Source organism: Anomalospiza imberbis, chromosome 10, assembly GCF_031753505.1.
Source record: "Anomalospiza imberbis isolate Cuckoo-Finch-1a 21T00152 chromosome 10, ASM3175350v1, whole genome shotgun sequence".
Lineage (NCBI taxonomy): Eukaryota > Metazoa > Chordata > Aves > Passeriformes > Viduidae > Anomalospiza > Anomalospiza imberbis.
In genome coordinates this window covers 21,287,398-21,306,076 of record NC_089690.1, presented here as the reverse complement: position 1 = coordinate 21,306,076, position 18,679 = coordinate 21,287,398, and the positions used below count along the sequence as shown (strand labels likewise).

General features: G+C 57.5%; 1 protein-coding gene and 1 long non-coding RNA gene across 7 annotated transcripts; one reads left to right on the top strand and one right to left on the bottom strand.

Moving 5' to 3' along the window:
• Positions 1-64: 64 nt before the first annotated feature.
• Positions 65-7,861, bottom strand: AMOTL2 (angiomotin like 2). 5 transcript variants are annotated; one of them, XM_068201153.1, is made up of 10 exons: positions 7,729-7,861; positions 5,902-6,692; positions 4,373-4,595; positions 3,731-3,875; positions 3,498-3,590; positions 2,577-2,872; positions 2,182-2,474; positions 1,854-2,065; positions 1,410-1,565; positions 65-1,241 (listed from the first exon to the last, which is right to left on the bottom strand). In XM_068201153.1, exons 2-10 carry the CDS (start codon positions 6,603-6,605, stop codon positions 1,183-1,185), a joined length of 2,181 nt encoding a protein of 726 aa, XP_068057254.1. In that variant the 5' UTR covers positions 6,606-6,692; positions 7,729-7,861; the 3' UTR covers positions 65-1,182. The 5 variants fall into 5 exon arrangements, with proteins under 5 accessions (XP_068057254.1, XP_068057255.1, XP_068057250.1 ...); XM_068201154.1 differs by having other exon boundaries at positions 1,410-1,553; XM_068201149.1 differs by lacking the exon at positions 65-1,241 and adding an exon at positions 1,246-1,294 and having other exon boundaries at positions 1,361-1,565.
• Positions 6,705-18,114, top strand: LOC137480182 (uncharacterized). Of its 2 annotated transcripts, none has more exons than XR_011002740.1 (3): positions 6,705-7,066; positions 9,818-9,897; positions 17,438-18,114. It is a non-coding gene; the product is annotated as an uncharacterized lncRNA (long non-coding RNA). The 2 variants fall into 2 exon arrangements; XR_011002739.1 differs by lacking the exon at positions 17,438-18,114 and adding an exon at positions 11,580-13,014.
• The last annotated feature ends 565 nt before the right edge of the window (positions 18,115-18,679 follow it).

The window sequence follows — 18,679 nt, the reverse complement described above, 5'->3', positions numbered from 1 at the left end:
TTCCCCTGCTGGCACCCCCATCTCTCTGCATTGCATGGAAAAAAAGAGAATCCATGGATCAAGATTTGTTTTTTTTATTAAAATATTGTTATACCAAGTGGAATGCTACAGCAATCTCGGTATAGGGTGGCATAACGAAACAGCCAGGTTTATGTTTAAATACTTAAAGATAACTTAAAACGCACAAACGAGAACTTGTCGTCTTTGGCAGGAAAAAAAGTTCACAGCACGAAAAAAATACTTAAAAAGAAATACCAATATTAATATAAAATATATTAAGTCATGGGTTTTGGGGGTTTTTTTCCTCTTTCATAATTTTTTGCGTCTTTTCCATTTTGTAAACAATGCACGAGAACCGAACGCATTTTTTACATGTCTGGGGAGAGAAAAATAAAAAATGCAGTTGGCCAGCAAATGCACACATTGAAAGGGGAAAGAAATAAAGAAAAATATATATATTTACATGAAGGGCAAGGATGGGAATCTCCGAAGAGCAGGATGTCGGCGCTGGCTACGGGCAGAAGCCAGCTGCCAGTAGCCGGGGGATGCAGCCAGGAGAAGAGCGGCACATCCCGCTGCCTCCATCGGCATCCTCGGAGCCCTTCACCTCTGCTTTTCCTCCACCCTCTGTCCCCTCTGCTGTCATTTTTGTTTCACTGTCACCCCATCACAAAGCCCTCGCCCGCCCGTGACGAAAACCCAGAGGCAGGATGCAGGTAATGGAAGTTTGGTGCTCCCAGTGCTTAGCTTGGCCACGTGGATCCGGGTGGTCGATGGGACCCACAGAGGATCCCTCCCAGCTCAGCCCTCGTGCAGAGGCTTCAGCTTGTGGGTACAGTTCGGGCGATCAGAGAGGGATTTTGCAGTTGGAAGCCAAGCACCTGGGTGGGTGCAGATGGCCAAGACCCAGAAGTGGGAGCTGGGATGGGGATGAAGTTGGGATAGCGCCAGGATGAGGATGACGCCACCGCGGGGTCCCCAGGCTCCAGCGCGCCCTGCGCAGCCAGGGACCCATGTGGGCACTGAGGGGGACAGTGACCCTCCCACACCCCGGAGTCACTGCCGAGACCGGCCGAGGGGACACCGCTGAGCTCCCAGCTCGGCCCCTCCTTCTCAGATGCTTCTCCATCCCGACATGCTGGCAGGAAGAGTGGAGAGGCCAGCATGCAGACCTGGGTGGCCTTAAATCAGGATCTCCACCATGTCAGACAGGTCCAGGGCTCTGGCAGTGGCTGAGCTCTCTGCAGAGAAAGAAGGGATTTACAGGGATTCGCAGAGATTCAAACCCACCCAACTCAACTGGGGCCTTAAAAAATTGCTGATGCTTGTGCAAATCCTGTCCCAGGGATGCTAAGCCCACATGCTGGGACATCCCAACTCCCTGCCCCGTGCCATCTGAGGGGACTCACCCAGCACTCCGGTGCCCTCGCCCTGCTCGCTGCTCCCGGCCACTCCATCTGTCTGCGTGCTGCCGTCCTTGCTGCCGTGCTTTGAGTGGGATGGCAAAGGAAAGACAGTGGACACTGCAGTCCCCTCAGTGGTGGCTTTGCCTGCTGGAGGAGACTCTGTTAGGGATTCAAGGTAATAAGGGATTCAAGATTTTAAGACCAGATTGGACAGGGCTTGAAGCAACCTGGTCTAGTGGAAGGTGTCCCTGCCCATAGGAGAGGGTGGAACAAGATGAGCTTAAAGGTCCCTTCCAACCCAAACCATTCTGAGATCCTGTGATTGCTGGCTGGTCCTGGAGGAATCACCCCTCCCCAAGCTCTCTAACTCCAGAACCACAGGGGAAAACTGCAAGCAGGTCCCCACTGCCAAGTGAAGGTAGGGAGTGGGCAGGTGTCCCTATTTACCTGTGCTGCCACGGGAGCTGCCCTCGGATGACCGGTCACTCTGGCCAGCCCCTGGCCAGCTTGGGGCGGCGGAAGCAGCGAAGATGGAGGGCACAGATTTGGCCGGCCGCAGGGAGCCCTGAAGGGCTTTGCTGGGGTCCCTCCGCGAGCGCTGCTGCAGGACCTTGATGACAGCATCCTTCTCCAGGATTTGGGCATGAAGGGCTTTTAATCTGGAGAGGAGGAAAGGCAGAAGCTGAAAGAGGAGCTGGATGGGAAGAGGAGGATCCAAGCACTGCCCAACCAAAAAGTTTAATGGGGACCAAATGCTCTGGCAAGGTTGGACTACCTGTTCTCCATCTCCTGGTGCTTGTGGCTGGCCAGGAGAAGGTCCTCGTTGAAGCTGCTGTTGGGGGAGTGCCGTGGGGAGTGGCTGATGAGGGTGGTGTCGCGCTGGGCGGCCGCCGTGGCCGCGGCGTCCATGGCGAACTGGCGCATGGTGCACTCCTCCAGGTACTTCTGCTCCCACTTGGTCATGTCGGCCTCCAGCGCCAGGATCTTCTCCTCCCTCTCCCTCAGCTGCTCCGACAGTGTGTGGGCGCTCAGCTCCGGCGTCCCCCCGCTTGCGGTGCCTGCCTGCCTCTGCAGCAGCCAAAACAAAGCCCCAGTGAGGATGAGGAGGTACTGGGAGGACGCAGCACCCGCCGTGCCTCGCTGGAGCCGCCGTGGCTTGCCAGCACCCACCTGCTGAGCCCGCAGCATCTTCAGCTCCTGCTCCAGGCGGGTGCGGAGCCGCAGCTCCAGCTGCTCCCTCTTCTCACAAGCGGCCTGGAGCTGCCCCAGGGCTGCCTGCAGCCGCTCCACCTTCTCCACGTAGGCTCGTTTCTTCCGGAGCTCGGCCTCTGCCTTGGCCGCCCGTGCCTGGGCGCTGCCCAGTGCCTGCTCCAGCAGCTCTGCCCGCCGCCGCTGGTCCTCGTTGGCGCTGCGCAGCAGGGCCACCTCCCGCTCCAGCTTCTCCTTCTCCTGCTGGTGCTCGTAGCCTGCAAGGGAACCCCACAAATCTCAGACATTTGGCTTCCCTAAGGCTGGTCCACAAAGCCCAGTGGGGGTTCTTTGCTTCCCGACATCTGCCCATGCCACCCCTTCCTGCAGATCTTCTATCAAATGGGGGTCAGGGGCATTCCAGCCACTTGGGCAGATGGCCAAAAGTCTCCACGTGCCACATTCCAGCCTAAATTTTAGCTCAGGAAGGGTGAAACCTGTCTGGTGTGAATCCAGCCACCTTAGGGAAGGGGATGCAATTCTTCCTACCAACACCAAAATCACATCTCTGCTAAAATTTCACTACATTTTTCCCCAGTCCAGGCTGGCATGGCTGCGAAGTGCAGGAGGGAGGAGGGAGAGAATGGCCGGGCTGGCGTGGGGCGGGAGTGCGGGCTTGGTGCTGGAAGAGCCGGAGCTGCGGCAGGAATGTGGGGAATGCGGGTCACGCCGCCGGCCGGCCGGCCGCCGGGATTAATGGCGCGAGTCCAGCGCCAAGAACTGCTCCATCCTCCCTGGGGAAGGGCGAGAGCTGCCGCCCGCCACCCGCCTCCTCCTCCAGCCGAGCCCTGCTCGCATATGCCACGGGGAGCTGGGCAAAGATGGGTGTCCCCCGGGACTTACTCTGTGCCAGGAGTTTGGCCACGCTGCCCTGGTTGCTCTCCTGGTTTTCCTGGGTCTTGCTGGCCAGCTGCTTGTTCGCCGATTCCAACCGTTCTGGTGCAAAACAATCAAACCCAATTAAGATTTAAATACAAGATTTTGGCTGGAGGAAGGGGGAAAAGCCTGGTTTCCCATGGAAACAGCTGGGGGACACAGAGCACCCATGGGGATGGGGACACAGAGGGTCCCCTCACCTTTCAGGTCTCGGTTGAAATCCTGCAGCCGTCGCATCTCACAGTCTCTCTTGTTCCTCATGGCTTTCTCCAAGGCTTCCCGCTTGGAAGACGCCTTGACAAGGTTTTCGTAATCCTCCGAGATGCGCTGGATCTCGCTCTCCAGCTGGGGTGGAGGAAGGGACAAGCCAGGGTTAGATATTCATGGAATGAGGAAAGGGAGATGCCAGCCAAAGCCCAGCCAGGGTGCTCAGCCCAACCTGAGCTGCCAGAGGAGCTCAGTGCACCCCAAGTTGACCCCCAGCACATGTTTTGGGGGGAGAAAACTGATTTTTTTGTTCTTTTCTCTTATGGAAGAGTTTCTCCACAGATTTTGGCTCTGCCATAGCCCAGCCACGGGGAACAGCCGCCCCTTGTACACGGCCACACAAAGGGCTTTCTGTGGCGGCTGGGATGGGGGGACAGGCGGAGGGAGAGGGTCACTGGAGAATGGGCTCCTTCTCCCCAGTCCCGGCTGCCGTGCTGCAGCTGCTCCGAGGGGAACAAGCTGCCAGAGGGAGGAGGAGAAAGGATTAAATCACTAAAGGGGGTGAATTTTCACAGCAGCTGGTCGAGCATCGCCCCGGGCAGGAGGGACACGGAAAGTTGCCACCATCCCCTCACCTTGTGGATGCGGCTCGCCTTCTCAGCACAGCTCTCCAGCTCCCGCCGCAGCTTCTCACTCTCCCGCTGGAGCCTCTCGTTCTCTCGCAGGATGGCGTCTGCCCGGGCCAGGCGGCTGCCGGCCGACACCGCCTGGGCGCTGACCAGGGCCTCCACGCCGGCCGGACCCAGCGCACCCGGACACAGCGGCAGGAACGCGGCTGGGACCGAGGTGGGCAGCACCCTGCAGACAGCGAGGAGGGGGTGTCAAGGTTTGGCAGGGTGGGAGAGCTGGCTGCAGCTCCAGCATCCCATCAAACACGTGGCAGTGCCTCCAAGTCACCTCAAAGGAGGTGGAAGTGCCTATCCTGCTTTTTAGAACTGGGAAGCACTTGTTCTCTAACCACAAATCCCATCTTGCAGGGATGCCTTGACCTGACCCCTCCAGGACCTGACCAGTGGGTCTGGATGGGCTCCCAAACCCCCAGGTCCCTCTCTTCCTGGGAATGCTGCAGGCAGCCTGGTATAGGATGCACCTTGGAAGCCGGCATTTTCCTTATTTCCTATGCAAAGCAAAGACTCCTGACATAGGTCCTCACTGCCAAACTATGGATGTATCCTTTTTCTATTTGGAGGAGCCAGGCCAGCCTGGCTGCCCCTTGTGCCACTGCTCCAGCATCCCACCTCAACATCCTGCCTGGAATACCCTGAGCAGGGTGGCTGTGCACGGCCCGGCCCCGCTGCGCTCCCCCACGGGCTGCCCGCCAAGGGCCTGCATTCCTGCGGGATGATATAGGAGCAAGGAAGAATAAATACATCTTCCTCGCAGCTCCCCTTCCCCTCTTTGTTCCCTGGAAGGAGAAGGTTTTCCTGCTGGAGATGCTATCGCTCTCTGCCTGGATAGATCAGCAGGGCTGGGAGCAGTGTGTCCTCACATTGAGCCACCAGTTCCCTTCTTCCCATCATTTTCCACACTGGAAGAGGTTGTTTCCAGTCCTCCTCAGATTCTAGGCAATGCCTGGATCCCAAGATGTCCATCTCACAATCACCTGGGGCTTTGCCAGAGGCATTGAGCTGCCAAAGGGACCACAGACCACCTGGCACCAGCCCAGGCTCTGCTCAGCAGCAATTCCAAGTTACATGGACATTCCCAGCTCAGGACCATGGCATGGATTTCCGTGGAGCAGGGAGCATATTTGTTTTCCACCCTGCCCCATACCTATTCCACATTTAGCTGTTTCCTGGGCTGCTTCCAGCTCCTAGATTACCCCCTCGGTTCCCCCCAGCTCCCTCCTGGTGCATGGGGAGGAGACAGGTTCTGCTGTGGGAATGGGATTTTTGTCAGTGGTTAGAAAAGCCCAGCCATGCTGGGGGAGCTGGGGACAGGAGCAGAGTGGGGGGCTCCCGGCAGAGCCCCATGGCCTGGGCCAGTGAGGACAAAAGCAGCTGCTCTGAGCCCCCACTGCCCTTCACATCCTGCAAGTTCCAAGCGTCCATCCTGGACATTTCTGGGAGGCATCCAAAAGCAGAGCCCAGGGGCCACAATTTACCTGATCTCAGGATGCTGAAATCCAGGACCTTCCCGGGAGCAGGGTCGGGGTTCAGCCAGGTAAGCGTCCTGGGAAGGGATGACGTAGGGATACTCCGGGGGCGGTCCCCGCGGCTCCGTGCCCTCGGGGTGCTGCCCGCGCAGGGGGGCGAGCTGCCGGGACAGCTGCGGGAAGCTGTGGGAAGCGCTGATGGGGCTCTGCGTCTTGGCCCCGTTCCGCTCCAGCGACATCCGCATGAGCCGCTCGCTCAGCGACCGCACGTGGCCGTGCTTCAGCTCCTTCAGCCCCTCGTCGGGGCGCCGGGCCCCGCTGTCGGCCCCGCGCGGGGCGCTCTCAGCGCGGAGCCCCGCGCCCGCCGCTCCCCGCTGCGAGGCGAACAGCTGGGAATGCGCCTTGGCCTCCTCGTAGGTGGGGAGCTCCTCGCCCTTGGGCGGGCAGAGCCGATAGACGCTGTTCTCCAAGTAGACGTGGTCGGAGTGATGCTCCTGGCCCTGCGGCTCCTGCCGCGTGGATTGCTGCACCATCTGGCTCTCCTCTGGGCTCAGGCTCTCCAGGGAGGAGCGGGGGCTCCCGGCGCCGCCGCCGCGCAGGGCCTGCTGCTGGATGGCCAGCAGAGTGCGGTTCTCCGTGAGATTCCCATAGCGCAGCTGCTCCTGGATCAGGCGGTGCAGCACCGTCCCGTTCGAGTCCTCCGCCGTCCTCATGTCCGTCCGTGCCGGCGGCACAGCCACGTTTCCACCCGAGAAGGGCGTCCCGGGGGACCTCAACAGCAACTGGGCACGCCGAGACACCTGCAAGAGGGAGAAACGGGATTGTTGCGAAGCAGTCGCGGCAGGAGAGTCCGGATCCTGATGGACACGGGATTGTTTGCCAGGAATGTGGCCCGGACGTGCCGGAGGGGTGGGAGCCCGTGGCGGCAGAGGGAGAGCGGAGCAGCCTCCGCAGTGGGGTGGCCGAGCACCGGCACTCTCAGCGCGCCCGGGGCCGGGCCTGCCACCTGGGGCTGGCTCCGGAGCTGGTGCCCCATGGAGCTGGGACCGGGACTGGCCCGGGAGTGGGGGATAACGCAGCCCCACGGGACCGGGCACAGAGCCACCGGGAGATGGATAGGACCCTCCATCCCCGGACCCGGACATGGAGGTCCTGGACTTGCAGAGGTGTCCCGGTCCCGGTGAGGGTCCTGGGATTTTTCCGTGGGCGGGGGGTGGAGGCTCTAGATGCCGTGGGGATGTTCCGGTCCCGTTTGGGAGGGTTCCAGGAAGGTTCCCGGTCCCAGGGGATGGATCCGGCATTGGAGAGGGTCTTTTCCCCGGGAGGGTCAAGGTGCGGGCGGGGGGGGCGAGTCCCGATCCCAGGGAGAAGGGTCCCGGTTCCCGTGGAGGGATCCCTGTCCCGACTGGGGGCTTCCTTGGGCCAGGGGGGTTCGATCCCGGCCGAAGAGTCCCAGCCCCAGGGGGGTGTCCCAGTCCCGGCCGGGAGGATCTCGGTCCAAGGGGGTCTCAGTCCCGGGATTGCTGGTCCGGGTGGGTCCCGGTGCCGAGGGAGGTCCCGATCCCTGCTGGGGAATTCCCGGTGCCACGGAAGCGTCCTTTCCCCGAGGGGCATCCCCGTGCCGGGGGGCTCTCAGTGCTGCTGGGGGTCCCGATCCCGGTCCGTGGCGTCCCAGTGCTAAGGGGTTCCCTGTGTCGGGGGAGGGGGGCGCGGCAGTACCGGGGGATTCCCGGTGCTGGGGGGTCCCGATGCCGCTCGGGGGGGTCCCGGTGCTGGGAAGTTCCCGGTGCCGGGGGGTCCCAGGTGCCGGTCGGGGGTCCCGGCGGCGGAACTCACCGGGGCATGGCGGAGCGGAGCGGTGCTGCGGCGGCTCTGAGCGTCCCGGAGCCGCGGGGGCCGGGCCGGGCTTTGCTATGCCCGGAATGTGGGGCCGGTCCCGCCCCGCTCCGCCCCGGGGCCGCCGCCGGCGCAGGAGCGCGGCCGGGAGCGGGAGCGGCAGCTGCGGGCGGGGGGGCCGGCTCTGCCCGCCAGCTGTCCCGGGCCGTAAATCTGCCCCAGCCTTTGTCTGCGGGGCCGGGGCAACCCCGAGCCTGCTGGCCCCATCTGCTCTGCCCCCTCGGGCCCCCCCTTCTCGCATCCCCCTCCTCTCATCCCCCCTCCTCTCATCCCCCTTCCTCATGTCCCTCTCCTTACATCCTCCTTCTCACATCCCCCTCCCCACACCCCTGTCCTCTCATTCCCCACCTCACATTCTTCCTCGTGTCTTCCTCCTCACATCCCCCTCCTTATGTCCCCCTCTTCGTATTTCACATCCCACTTCTTGCATCCCCCACCTCACATCCCCCCTCCTCACCTTCCCCCTCCTTGCATCTCCTCTTCACATCTCTCTCCTTGCATTCCTCTCTCCTTGTGTCCTCCATCCTCACACCCCCCTGTCTGGGGATGCCAGCTCCTTGTGGATGCAGCAATTCCTGCCAGCTCGTGTCTGGCTGGGCACCTTTGGGTGTTCCCTGCTGCTCTCCCAGTCTCAGTTTCCCCTTTTGGGCTCTGCCATCCACCTCCCTGGGGGGGGACACAAGGATGGAGGAAACCATCAGGGGGCCGAACTCCCCCTTCAAAGCACCCCAGTTCATCTCTGGGGAGACACTGAGCACCCCCAGCCCCAAAGTGGTGAAACACCAGCCCCGTCTCAGCCCCGGGCGCCCCAGGCTGTCGGTGCAGAGTCCAGAGGCCCCGAGACAGCAGATGGCTGGAGGGGAGGCGGCAGGGAGAGGCAGGTGCAGGGGAAAATTGCTTATTAGCTCCGGGACATTAAGCTCCCATTCTTTTGAGGGAACTCGGCATCTTCCGACTGGCACAGAGCCGGGAGGCTGATGTGGGGAGGGGGACGTGGCGGTCTCCAGCCTCATCTCCTTGTTTTTCTGCTCCATCACATGCTGGTATCACCCCTGGGGCACCCAGGGTGCAAGAGCAGGCACAGGGCTGCAGGCACAGCTCACTACCTCTGGGTTATCTCCCAAAAAATGGGGGAAAAAAGAAATCTCCCACGTGTAGCAGGTACCAGACTCAAAGGCAAGGGAGCATGGAAAGAAAATGCAGAGAGATGGAGTCAGTGCTTGGAGGAAGAGGAGCACCTGGAAGTTCAAGAAACTGGTTTTCCAGCCCAGTTTTCCTAGTGACAAGTCAAATCCTCATGGATGAAGGCTGAAATGTGGGAATCGGCACCCTGAAGCCCCAGTGAGGGTCTAGTTTTGTGTAGGGAGGAGACGAGAGCACAGCACTTGTCCCTGTGTCCCCAGGCACATGCAGAGTCTGGAAACACTGGCCTAAGCCCAGCACCATGGGGATGGATGGATGGATGGATGGATGGACGGATGGATGGATGGGTGGATGGATGAATGGATGGACAGATGGATGGATGGACGGATGGATGGATGATGGATGGATGGATGGATGATGGATGGATGGATGGACGGATGGATGGATGATTGATGGATGGATGGATGGATGATGGATGGATGATGGATGGAGGGATGGATGGACGGATGGATGGATGGATGATAGATGGATGGATGGTGGATGGATGGATGGATGATGGATGGATGGATGATGGATGGATGGACAGATGGACAGATGGATGGATGGACGGATGGATGGATGATAGATGATGGATGGACAGATGGACGGATGGATGGATGGATGGATGGATGATGGATGATGCACCACTCCAATATACCAAGCCCAGCAGTGACATCTCTGAAAGGACCCAGCTGTGGCTCTGCCCTGCTCTTTCCCAGGTGGATGAGGCTCCTACCCAAGCTCCAAGGGAGCAGCCCAGGGTTCCTCTCCTGGCTCGTCCCCCAGGCCTTATCTATGTCTGTGTCGTCCTTCCTTTCCTATCTTAACACTGCTCTACTTATGGCAGCAGGAAACCCCTCCTGGGCTGATAAGACCCTTTTGGAAAGTCATCTGAAGAGTTTCCTCTCCTTCTTTCTAACACTGGAGGTAAGAAAAGCCTCAGCCTTTTTGTTTTCCCTGGGAGAAGGTGAAACAACAGCAGCTGGACCTGTGGGCAGTGGTGGGGGCACCTTTGGCTGCCTGCACGGACCCTCTTCCCAGGTGGAGTATCCTGGAGGATGGGGCAGGGACCCAGGGACCTGGCTGGAGCCAGGGAAGGGCAGGTGCCATATCCCAGGCTCTGGTGCCATGTCCCAGGCTCCGCGGGGTGACACACGGCTCCGCAATGCCAGACCCTCCCACTGACCTCAGCCCAGCCTTATCGGCGAGGCGTTGGAGCAGGAGAGGGAGCCAAGAAAATACTCGTGGGATGAGATCACCTCGGCTGTCTTCAGGCTCCCAAAATGCCTCAGCCCTCAGCCGTGCTGAGCCTGGAAAACTGGGGCATTGTGGGCAGAGGAAGGTGCCTGGTATGGAGGGGAGGTTTGCAGCCTCAGCACATCTCCTGGGGAGATGGTGACCGTGGTGACAGCGTCCCGTGACCAGTGAGCCCCAGTGACAGTGTCCCATGACCATGCTGAACCCCTTAAACCTCTCCATGGCAATCTTCCTGATAAAACTTCCTCCAGGTACCTGCTTCTGTCCCAAACTCTGGATTCAAAGTGCAACCAGGAGTTGGAGTTGAAGGAATTGCACAAGTGCTGTTTCCCAGTGCCAGGATTCCCCAGGCTGCCCCCAAAGGGAACTGCATCCCCACAGGCAGGGAGCCAAGGCAGCACCCCAGTCTTTGCCCTGCTCCCACCATCCCAGCCAGAGGGATCCTGTCCTCCTGGAGATACCCCCACAAGCTGCCAGGCCTCAGGCCAACTCATCTTCCCTGTCCTCTCTCTGAAATCTGCATCATTTTGGGCTGTCCCAGGTCGGATCCCCCCCGGGAATGTGTGACCTGGGGTGCTGCTGTGCAACAGGGTGAATTCCCTTCCCAAAACTCCAACAGGGAACACACCTCAGTGTGACTGAGCAGGGCATGGGTGGGATTGGGATGCTCCTGGTTGTGCCAAATCCCCTGACTCCTGTTGCTGCTTGGTGACTGATATGGCTCTTCCTCAATGGAGGAAGGAATGGAAAGATGTCTCTCCACCCAGGGGAAAACCTTGGTAGCCTTGGTGGGGACACAGCTGGAGCAATGAGGGGACCAGGACTGATCCCATCTGAAAGAGGTTGATGGGGACATCCCCAAGAGATGAATGCAGCACTGTTCCCACTTGTCCCATCACTCTGTGGACAGCCAGCTCCTCCACGCCTCAGGTGTCTCTCCCAGAGTCAGATCCCTGAGATTCCCCTTTTTTTTCAGGGGGATGCTGGATCTGTCCCAGGGAAGGATCACAGAAAGTTGGAGTGCTCCTGCTCCCTCCCCTCCACTTTCTCCTGTGTTCTCTCCTCTTCTGTAGCTGATCTATACATCCCATATAGATAACCCAGGGCACATCCCCACTCCAGAAACTCCTGCCACAGTTCTTCATCAATCAAACACTCAGGGAGCTGATGCCACAGGCACCTTCACAAAGCCCCTTCTTAGGAATTTTGAGAGGGGGAAAATGTGGCTGAAAACAGGGCCAGGACCCTCCTCTTTCTCATCTTCCCTGCATTTTAATGCCCCTGAGTCATTTCCATTCCTGGATGTTAAATTGTTCTTTTCTGCTTTCCTTTATTTCCCTGTTTCCTGCGAGGGGTTTGTTCCTGACCTGCTAGCACCAGTGGGACCCAGTCCAGGGAATGCTGAGGAGATGCCAGCAGGGACAAAGGTGAAGCCCAGCAAGATCCCAGGAGCCACTAGCCCCAGGGGACACAGCTGTGAATTTCCATAGCAAAGCCCCTCACTGTTGTTTTGCCGCCTTTGAGGAATTTTCTCTTTTTCCTGAGAAATTCAGTGTGATTTCCTGCCCACCTGGCAGGGAACCCCCCATGGCTCTGGGAGAGGGGAGGCTCCATCCCCTGCCCCAGAGCTCGGTGGGAATGTGGGTGGACACAGCGACACCAGGCAAGTGTCACAGGCAGGTGGCCACCAGCAGCACCTCCTCACTGACCACGTTTGCCCACTTGACTCTGGCGCACATCCAGGTGGAGGGATGGGTCTGTTCCCCCTCCCCAGGGCCATGTGGGGGATCTGCACCCCAATTTGGAGACACTACTTGCAAAAGGAGGGGGTAGAACCCAGAGGAGCAGGGGGACACCAGACACCCCGGTCCCCATTGCTCTGCGGAGGTGAAAATAAGCACACATATCTGGATCCCTGAGGAATTCCACATCTTCCTGGCTGTGAGGAAAACCTGACAGAGATGCAGCCAGGGCAAAATCAGCTTGGCGTTGTGCTCCCAAACACAGAATAAGTGAGAAATATCCATGCTGGAAGAGCAACCCTGGCCGAGGAGAGGCTGAGGAGGGAGAAAACACTGGTTCACTGCAGTGCCCAGTGATGACACTTTAAAGGCAGGTTGTCCCCAGTGCAGGGATGGGCTGGGTGAAACAAGAAAGGGGAAGGACAGCATTGAGCAGGGGTTGTTCTTCATCCCAGGATGCCAAAGGCAGCAGGAATTGTCACTGTCTTGCTGCTTCACCCGCTTGCTGCCTGCTCCCTTGGGCTCCTACCAGTGCTGGGGCCTTCCAGGCACTCTGGTAATGAATTAGAGGTGGCCTGGAGGCCACACAGAGCAGGACAGAGTGGGACAGAGCAGCTCTGTGTCACCTCTGGGATCGTTGCCAGCTGCATCCAAACACCAGAGCCATGCTGGGAGCAGTGTGGTGGTGAGAACACAAGGGAACAAGGTGCCAGACGTGGAGGTGACTGAACATCCCCTGGCACCATGGCAGTGACGTTGTCACCAGGATGGTCACAGCTAACAGGGCTGGATGGCTACAGCGCTCATTGCATGGGGACACAAAATGCCTGGAAAACACCCCTGACCCTCTCGCCACGAGTTTTTGGGCTGCTGTTGATGATGGCTGGGAGAGAGGCTGGAGTGGCCTCAGGACAGGTGTGGAGAGGGGACAGCAAAGAGCTTCCTCTGGCAGGTGCATGGAGGAAGCACAGATGGTGTAATGGGCGGAGATGGAGCAGCAGCTCCAAACCCAGCACTGCCTGGGAAAGATGGAGCAGATGTGGAGAGACAGGCTCCAGGGGCACCCATCATCAGCTCCTCTGGCATCAGCAGGATAAACAGGCAGGGAACAGTTTGTCCAGGAGCAGGGAGAGGCTGCAGGGCTCTGCCCACACTGGCATCACCATGCCTGGCTGAAATGCTCTTTCACAGAATCACAGAATGGCTTGGGTTGGAAGGGACCTTAAAGATCATCTTCCTGTGGTCCAGGGAGCAGCCAGCATGTGTGTCCTGAGTGCTCCTGTGTGTCCTGCGTGCTCCTTCCCGCCTGTCCCTCCTCCCACAGCTCAGCTGGGATAGACACACACACCCTCCTTGGCTGCCTGTTCACAGTGCTCTGTTCCTGGAGCTCCTCATCCTGGCCCTGTCCTGGCACACAGCACAGGTCCTGCCTCTAGCAGTGGGCAAAAGGCGAGGGAAAAACTGGGAAGACCAGAACTTGAAAATGACAGAATGGTTTGGGTTGGAAGGGACCTTGAAAGGTCACCCAATCCAATTCTCTGCCATGGGCAGGGACACTTCCCAATATCCCAGGTTGCTCCAAGCCCTGTCCAGCCTGGCCTGGAACATTTCCAGGGATGGGGCAGCCACAGCTTCTCTGGGCAACCCATGCCAGTGTCTTAACACCCTCATTGTAAAGAACTTCCTGCTAAATCTCACCATTTCCTCTAAAATGCCGAGTACTGACCTCTCCCATGGCAAGTTTCCACCAGGCTCTGAAGGTCTCCTTGCTTACAGCAATGAGTTTGGAGCTGGCCCTAGGGCTGGCAGCCCGTAGCTCTGCCAGCTTTTTTCCCAAGCTGAGACCCTTCTGGGATCACTGGGACATGGGGACAGGCCCTTGTGTGGCCTGCACAACACAGCACCAGTTCAGGATCCCACAGCCAGCTCCAGGCAAGCTCAGGGTCAGAACAGCAGTTAGTTGGGACAAATTAGAGCCCTTTGGCCAAGATGCTGGACGTATTCCTGCTGTTCCAGGGGTTAGAGCTAACTTGGAACCCCTGTGCCACATCCAGGCAGAGCCTTTTGCACCTGGAATCCTCCAAGGGGAACATGGAGAAACCCAGAATCACCAACAAGGTGGTTCTTCTCTGCAGCCTCCCCTATGCTGTGTCCATCTCCCGGAGAAGCCTCTATCCATGCATGGGGGGAGAATCTTCCCCTTCCCAGCCCAGCTAAGGTGGGATGGTTTGGCTGGGACAAATCTCCTCCTTCTCAGCCCAGCCAAGGTGGGATGGTTTGGCTGGGACAAATCTCCTCCTTCTCAGCCCAGCCAAGGTGGGATGGTTTGGTTTGGACAAATCTCCTCCTTCCCAGCACAGCCAAAGTGAGGAGGTTTGGTTGGAATAAATGTCCTCCTTGCCAGCCCAACCAAGGGGGAAGGTTTGGTTGGGACAAATCTCCTCCTTCCCAGCCCAGCCAAGCTGGGAAGGTTTGGTTGGCCATGGAGCGAATCCCTCCAAGCGGAGCCGCGTGTTTTATCCCGATGATACAATAGAAAATGCCTCTGAAGTCCCGGCCCTCTGGAGCATTTCCTTAGCTCTCTGGAATTTCCGTTTAGTCCTTCCTCTCCCAGGCTCTTACCGAAAACCGATGTCACCACAGGGCTCTGGAGAGCAGCCAGCTCCCGGGGTCCCTTCCCAGGTCTCCCACCACCGTGCCGGGGATTTGCAAGGAGTGAGCTCCTGGAGGGTGTCAGCTCTGTCGTGCCCCTTGATTAATCACCAAAGTCCACTCTGCCAATCAAGGAAAGATTTACAAGGCAGGCAGGAAGCTCTTGTTTTTACAGGAGTGCCTCAAACACACGCACACAGTAGGAAAAGCAAACATTCCAGGCATACCAAGGGATCCACAGGATAAAAATTCCCCAAACAGCCCAGATTAAGATACTTGGCTGCACATGGAAACACTAAAACCTGGGCTCAAGGATTTAATTGTCTTATTTAGCAGTGAGCCCTGTGGAACAACCTGAGCGGCCTGGGAACAGCCACCCCAGGGGGCAGGGAGAGGGTCAGCGGCGCTGCCCTCCCTACAATAAAGGTCAGGGCTGGCCCCCACCCCTCTCCCAGCTCCATATGGTCACCAGAGCCCTGTGGCAGAGTTTAATGTGAGTTTTCCTTTGGAAAGGCTCAGCTCCTGGGTGAGTCAGGCAGGGTCGCTCTGAATCAATGGAATGCTGAATCCGAGCCCGGGGAAGCAGAGGGAGCCTCTGCTCCAGCTCCAGCCCCAAAATCCCTGGGTTCAGAGGGGTGCTCATTGTGCTGTGTCCATACCTGCCAGCTCCCATCCTGCCTTGAAGGCTCTGGAGAGAGTGGGAACACTCCCATCTTCTCCAGTCCTGTGTCCCAGCCCAGGAGAAGCCACAACTTTGCTGTCTGACAGTGACATTTTGGTTTACAGATTTTAGAGGGACCATGAGAAAGGCAGGAGGGAACTGCTGTCCCTGGAAGTGTCCAAGGCCAGGCTGGACAGGGCCCTGGACAGCCTCCTCTAGGGGATGGTGTCCTACTCCTGCAGGGTGAGAAAGCAAGAGAGCTCAGAAATTGTTGTGAGCTGGAAATATCCTCCCTCTGAAAGGGTTGGGGGCTGTAAAAAGGCTCCCGTCTCATCTTTCTGCAAACCACACCACCGAGAGTGGAATTGACCCTCACCTGTTACAAATGGTTTGTCCACTTCTGCTCCAAATCCAGCTGCCAGTGGCTTGTCCCAGCAGGATGCTCTGGCTTTCACTCATGGATGGTTTCTGGAAGAGCAGAGGGACTGACAGGGAAATAAATCACCTGGTGAAAGTGAGAGTTAAAGAGAAGCCTGTGCTTGAGATCACAGAATCATGGAATGGTTGGGGTTAGAAGGGACCTTAAAGCCCATCCAATTCCAACCCTGCCACGGGCAGGGACACCTTCCACTATCCCAGGTTGCTCCAAGCCCTATCCAACCTGGCCTTGGACACTTCCAGGGATGGGGCAGCCACAAGTTCCCCAGGCAACCTGTTCATTATCCCAAAGTGCAGCCCATGCACAGGCACGAGTGGAGCTGCCTGCCTCAAAATCTCATCCCAGTCCCCCTTCTGCAGCCCAAGCTTTCCCAGAGCTCCCCATGGCCATGGGGATACTCCATGGGATACAGATGTGGGATCAAGGCTTGCATGATTGAGGGTTTGCACAGCACAGCACATCATATCATTCCTGCAAGCAGCTCCTTGTGCTCCTCCTCTCTTTCCCCTGCTCATCACCAGCAGCAGTCCAGGACCTTCCAACAGCCAGCTCGTGGCTGGGACATGGATGCAGCCTTCAGGAGCTGGTTTTGTCCCAGTAAACAGTGGCTTTAATGTGGATAGTTTCAGCATTCTCTAAACACTGCCAGGGCTGTTTTGATTGTGCAGCCCTTTCTCAGAAGCCAGCACCTTCCCCTTCCAGGGCTTTTCCAAGTGCTCCGATGCTTCCAGCTTGGCAACTCCCATCTGAAGTCACTGGAGAAGGCATCCCGAGGGACATGAGCACCACACACCACCGCCCAGGGACCCAGCAGCTGCTGGTGAAACAGGACAAAGAGTGGTGGGTCTGGAAGGAAGTGTTGTCAAGGACAATCCCTTGCTTGCACTGTAGAGGGTCAGGGATTAACTCTCTGGAGTTTGGGGTTCAGGAGACGTGGTATCAGGAGGGCCATTGCTGTCATCCATTGCTGGGCAGGCTGGAGGACTCTGTCTTCACACCAGGAGAATTCCCAAGTTCAGAGTGGAGATGCATTCATGCTCATCCAGGAGACCTCTGGCACCAGGCTGCTCATCCTGGGCATCTTCTGCCTCCTGGCTGGGAGGGCCTGGGAGTGGCAGGTGGGGAAATACTAGGGCAGGTGGAACTTCCCATCCTGTCCTCACAATGGGGTTGGGAGACCAGGCTGCTTCAGCTGCCCTCTGTCCTGCCTTGCCTTTCTTTACTTTACATTCTCATTCTTCCCCTTGCCTTCCCAGCCCTCCCCTTTCTCTGTTTTCCCTCACCATGCCTTCACTTCCCATCACTTGCTTTGCCTTCCCATTACTTCCTTTTCCTCATCTTCTTTACCTTCCCATCCCTTCCCTTCTTTTCCTTACTTCCAATCCCTTCCCCTTCCCCTTCCCTCCCCTCCATCCAGGTTAACCACCTGCCCTGCAGGCACAGCTGTTCCACTTCTGCAGTTATGTAAAATAAAGGGATTTAAATGGTTTTATATCACTAAAATCACCTATGTACCTAGAACCACCCATCATTTCCCAAATTAACTCCTCAGTGGAATTACTTTGTTATCCCAATAATTTGAAACACCAGGCACTGGAACCCCACTGCTGTCACATGGAAGCTGCACTGAAGGCAGAGACGCTTTGAGCAATGCATAAATAATGAGCCATCATTAATAACGATTTATGGAAATTTTCTGCTCTCCCGCTGTTGTAGGAGATGGGACAGATGTGATCCAGCTCTGTTTAGCCGGGAACAGCCAGGAGCTGGATTTTGGTTTGCGTGCATCAAATATCATCACTTTGAGTCACAACACGTCAGTGCTCTGAGCAAGATGCTCAGGGGCAGAATAAGGATGAAGTCATGGAGGGAACCAGCAGCTGCAAAAATACAGGGATTGGGAAATGCAGCCGACGTCAAACTGCTCTGGGCAGGCATGGCAGGAGTTACAACACAGACACTCGTGTTTTTTGGGGGAAAAAAAGAAGGGGAAACTTTTGCTGCATGGAAAGCAATACAAGAAGAAAGTTTGCTCAGTCTGGTGGCATTATTTTAATTAAAGTTTAATTTATTCGTGCATTTTTTATTGATGTTTCAGAGATCGCGATAGTCTGCGTATCAACACTGTGGAAGAGAGAACCAGCTCACGTAATTCCACGTTAGTTATCTTGTGTTTGGGATAAACTCTTCCAGCTGCACAGTTTACAGGGACTTGGATGTGCAGCGATCACTCCCACCCCTCAGACACAGTCCCCAGCTCACGAAAATCCAATCACAGGCGTTAAAAACAATTCGGCAGCCCTAAAATCCTTCTCCTTCCACTGTGCCGGCAGGATGAGGACGGGATTGACGGGCGGCTCTGCAGGTCCTGCGTGGGGCTGCCGTGCCCTCTGCTGGGCTCTGCATCCAGGCTCAGCCTCCTTCCTTGAGGCCTGAAGCCTGGCAATTAAACTGCTAAAATAACCGGGAAGGTCAGTTTAATTAAAGCAGACCCCATGCCCCTTAGGCTCCCTGCAGGAACTCCTGCTGGCAATGCTGCCCAAAGCGCTTTAATCTGCCCCTTTTCCTCCCTGCTTTCCTTCAAACATCCTTTGCGCTCCCGAGTAAAACGCTGGAGCCAGCTTGGAGCGAGCAGCTGGGAAGCAACAGGAGGAAAAAGCATTAAAAACCCCTTTTGCCACCGAAATTCGGGAATAGAACTCCTGAACACCAGTGCAGTATTAAGGAGCAGGCATTACTGCATGCAGGGCTCAACTTGCTACACGTGTTTACTAGCCAGGAGTATCCAATTTATCAGAAAGTGTTACATATTCCCAAGCAATTTGTTACTTTAGGGCCCCTGAGCTGGGCTGGGCTCGCAAAAAAAGCCCCTTTCTGCGGAACACATTTAGCAGCGGGGCCATTGCCGGGGCTGCGGGAGCGAGCACCGGGCGAGCCCCGCGGCCGCGGCCGCGTTCG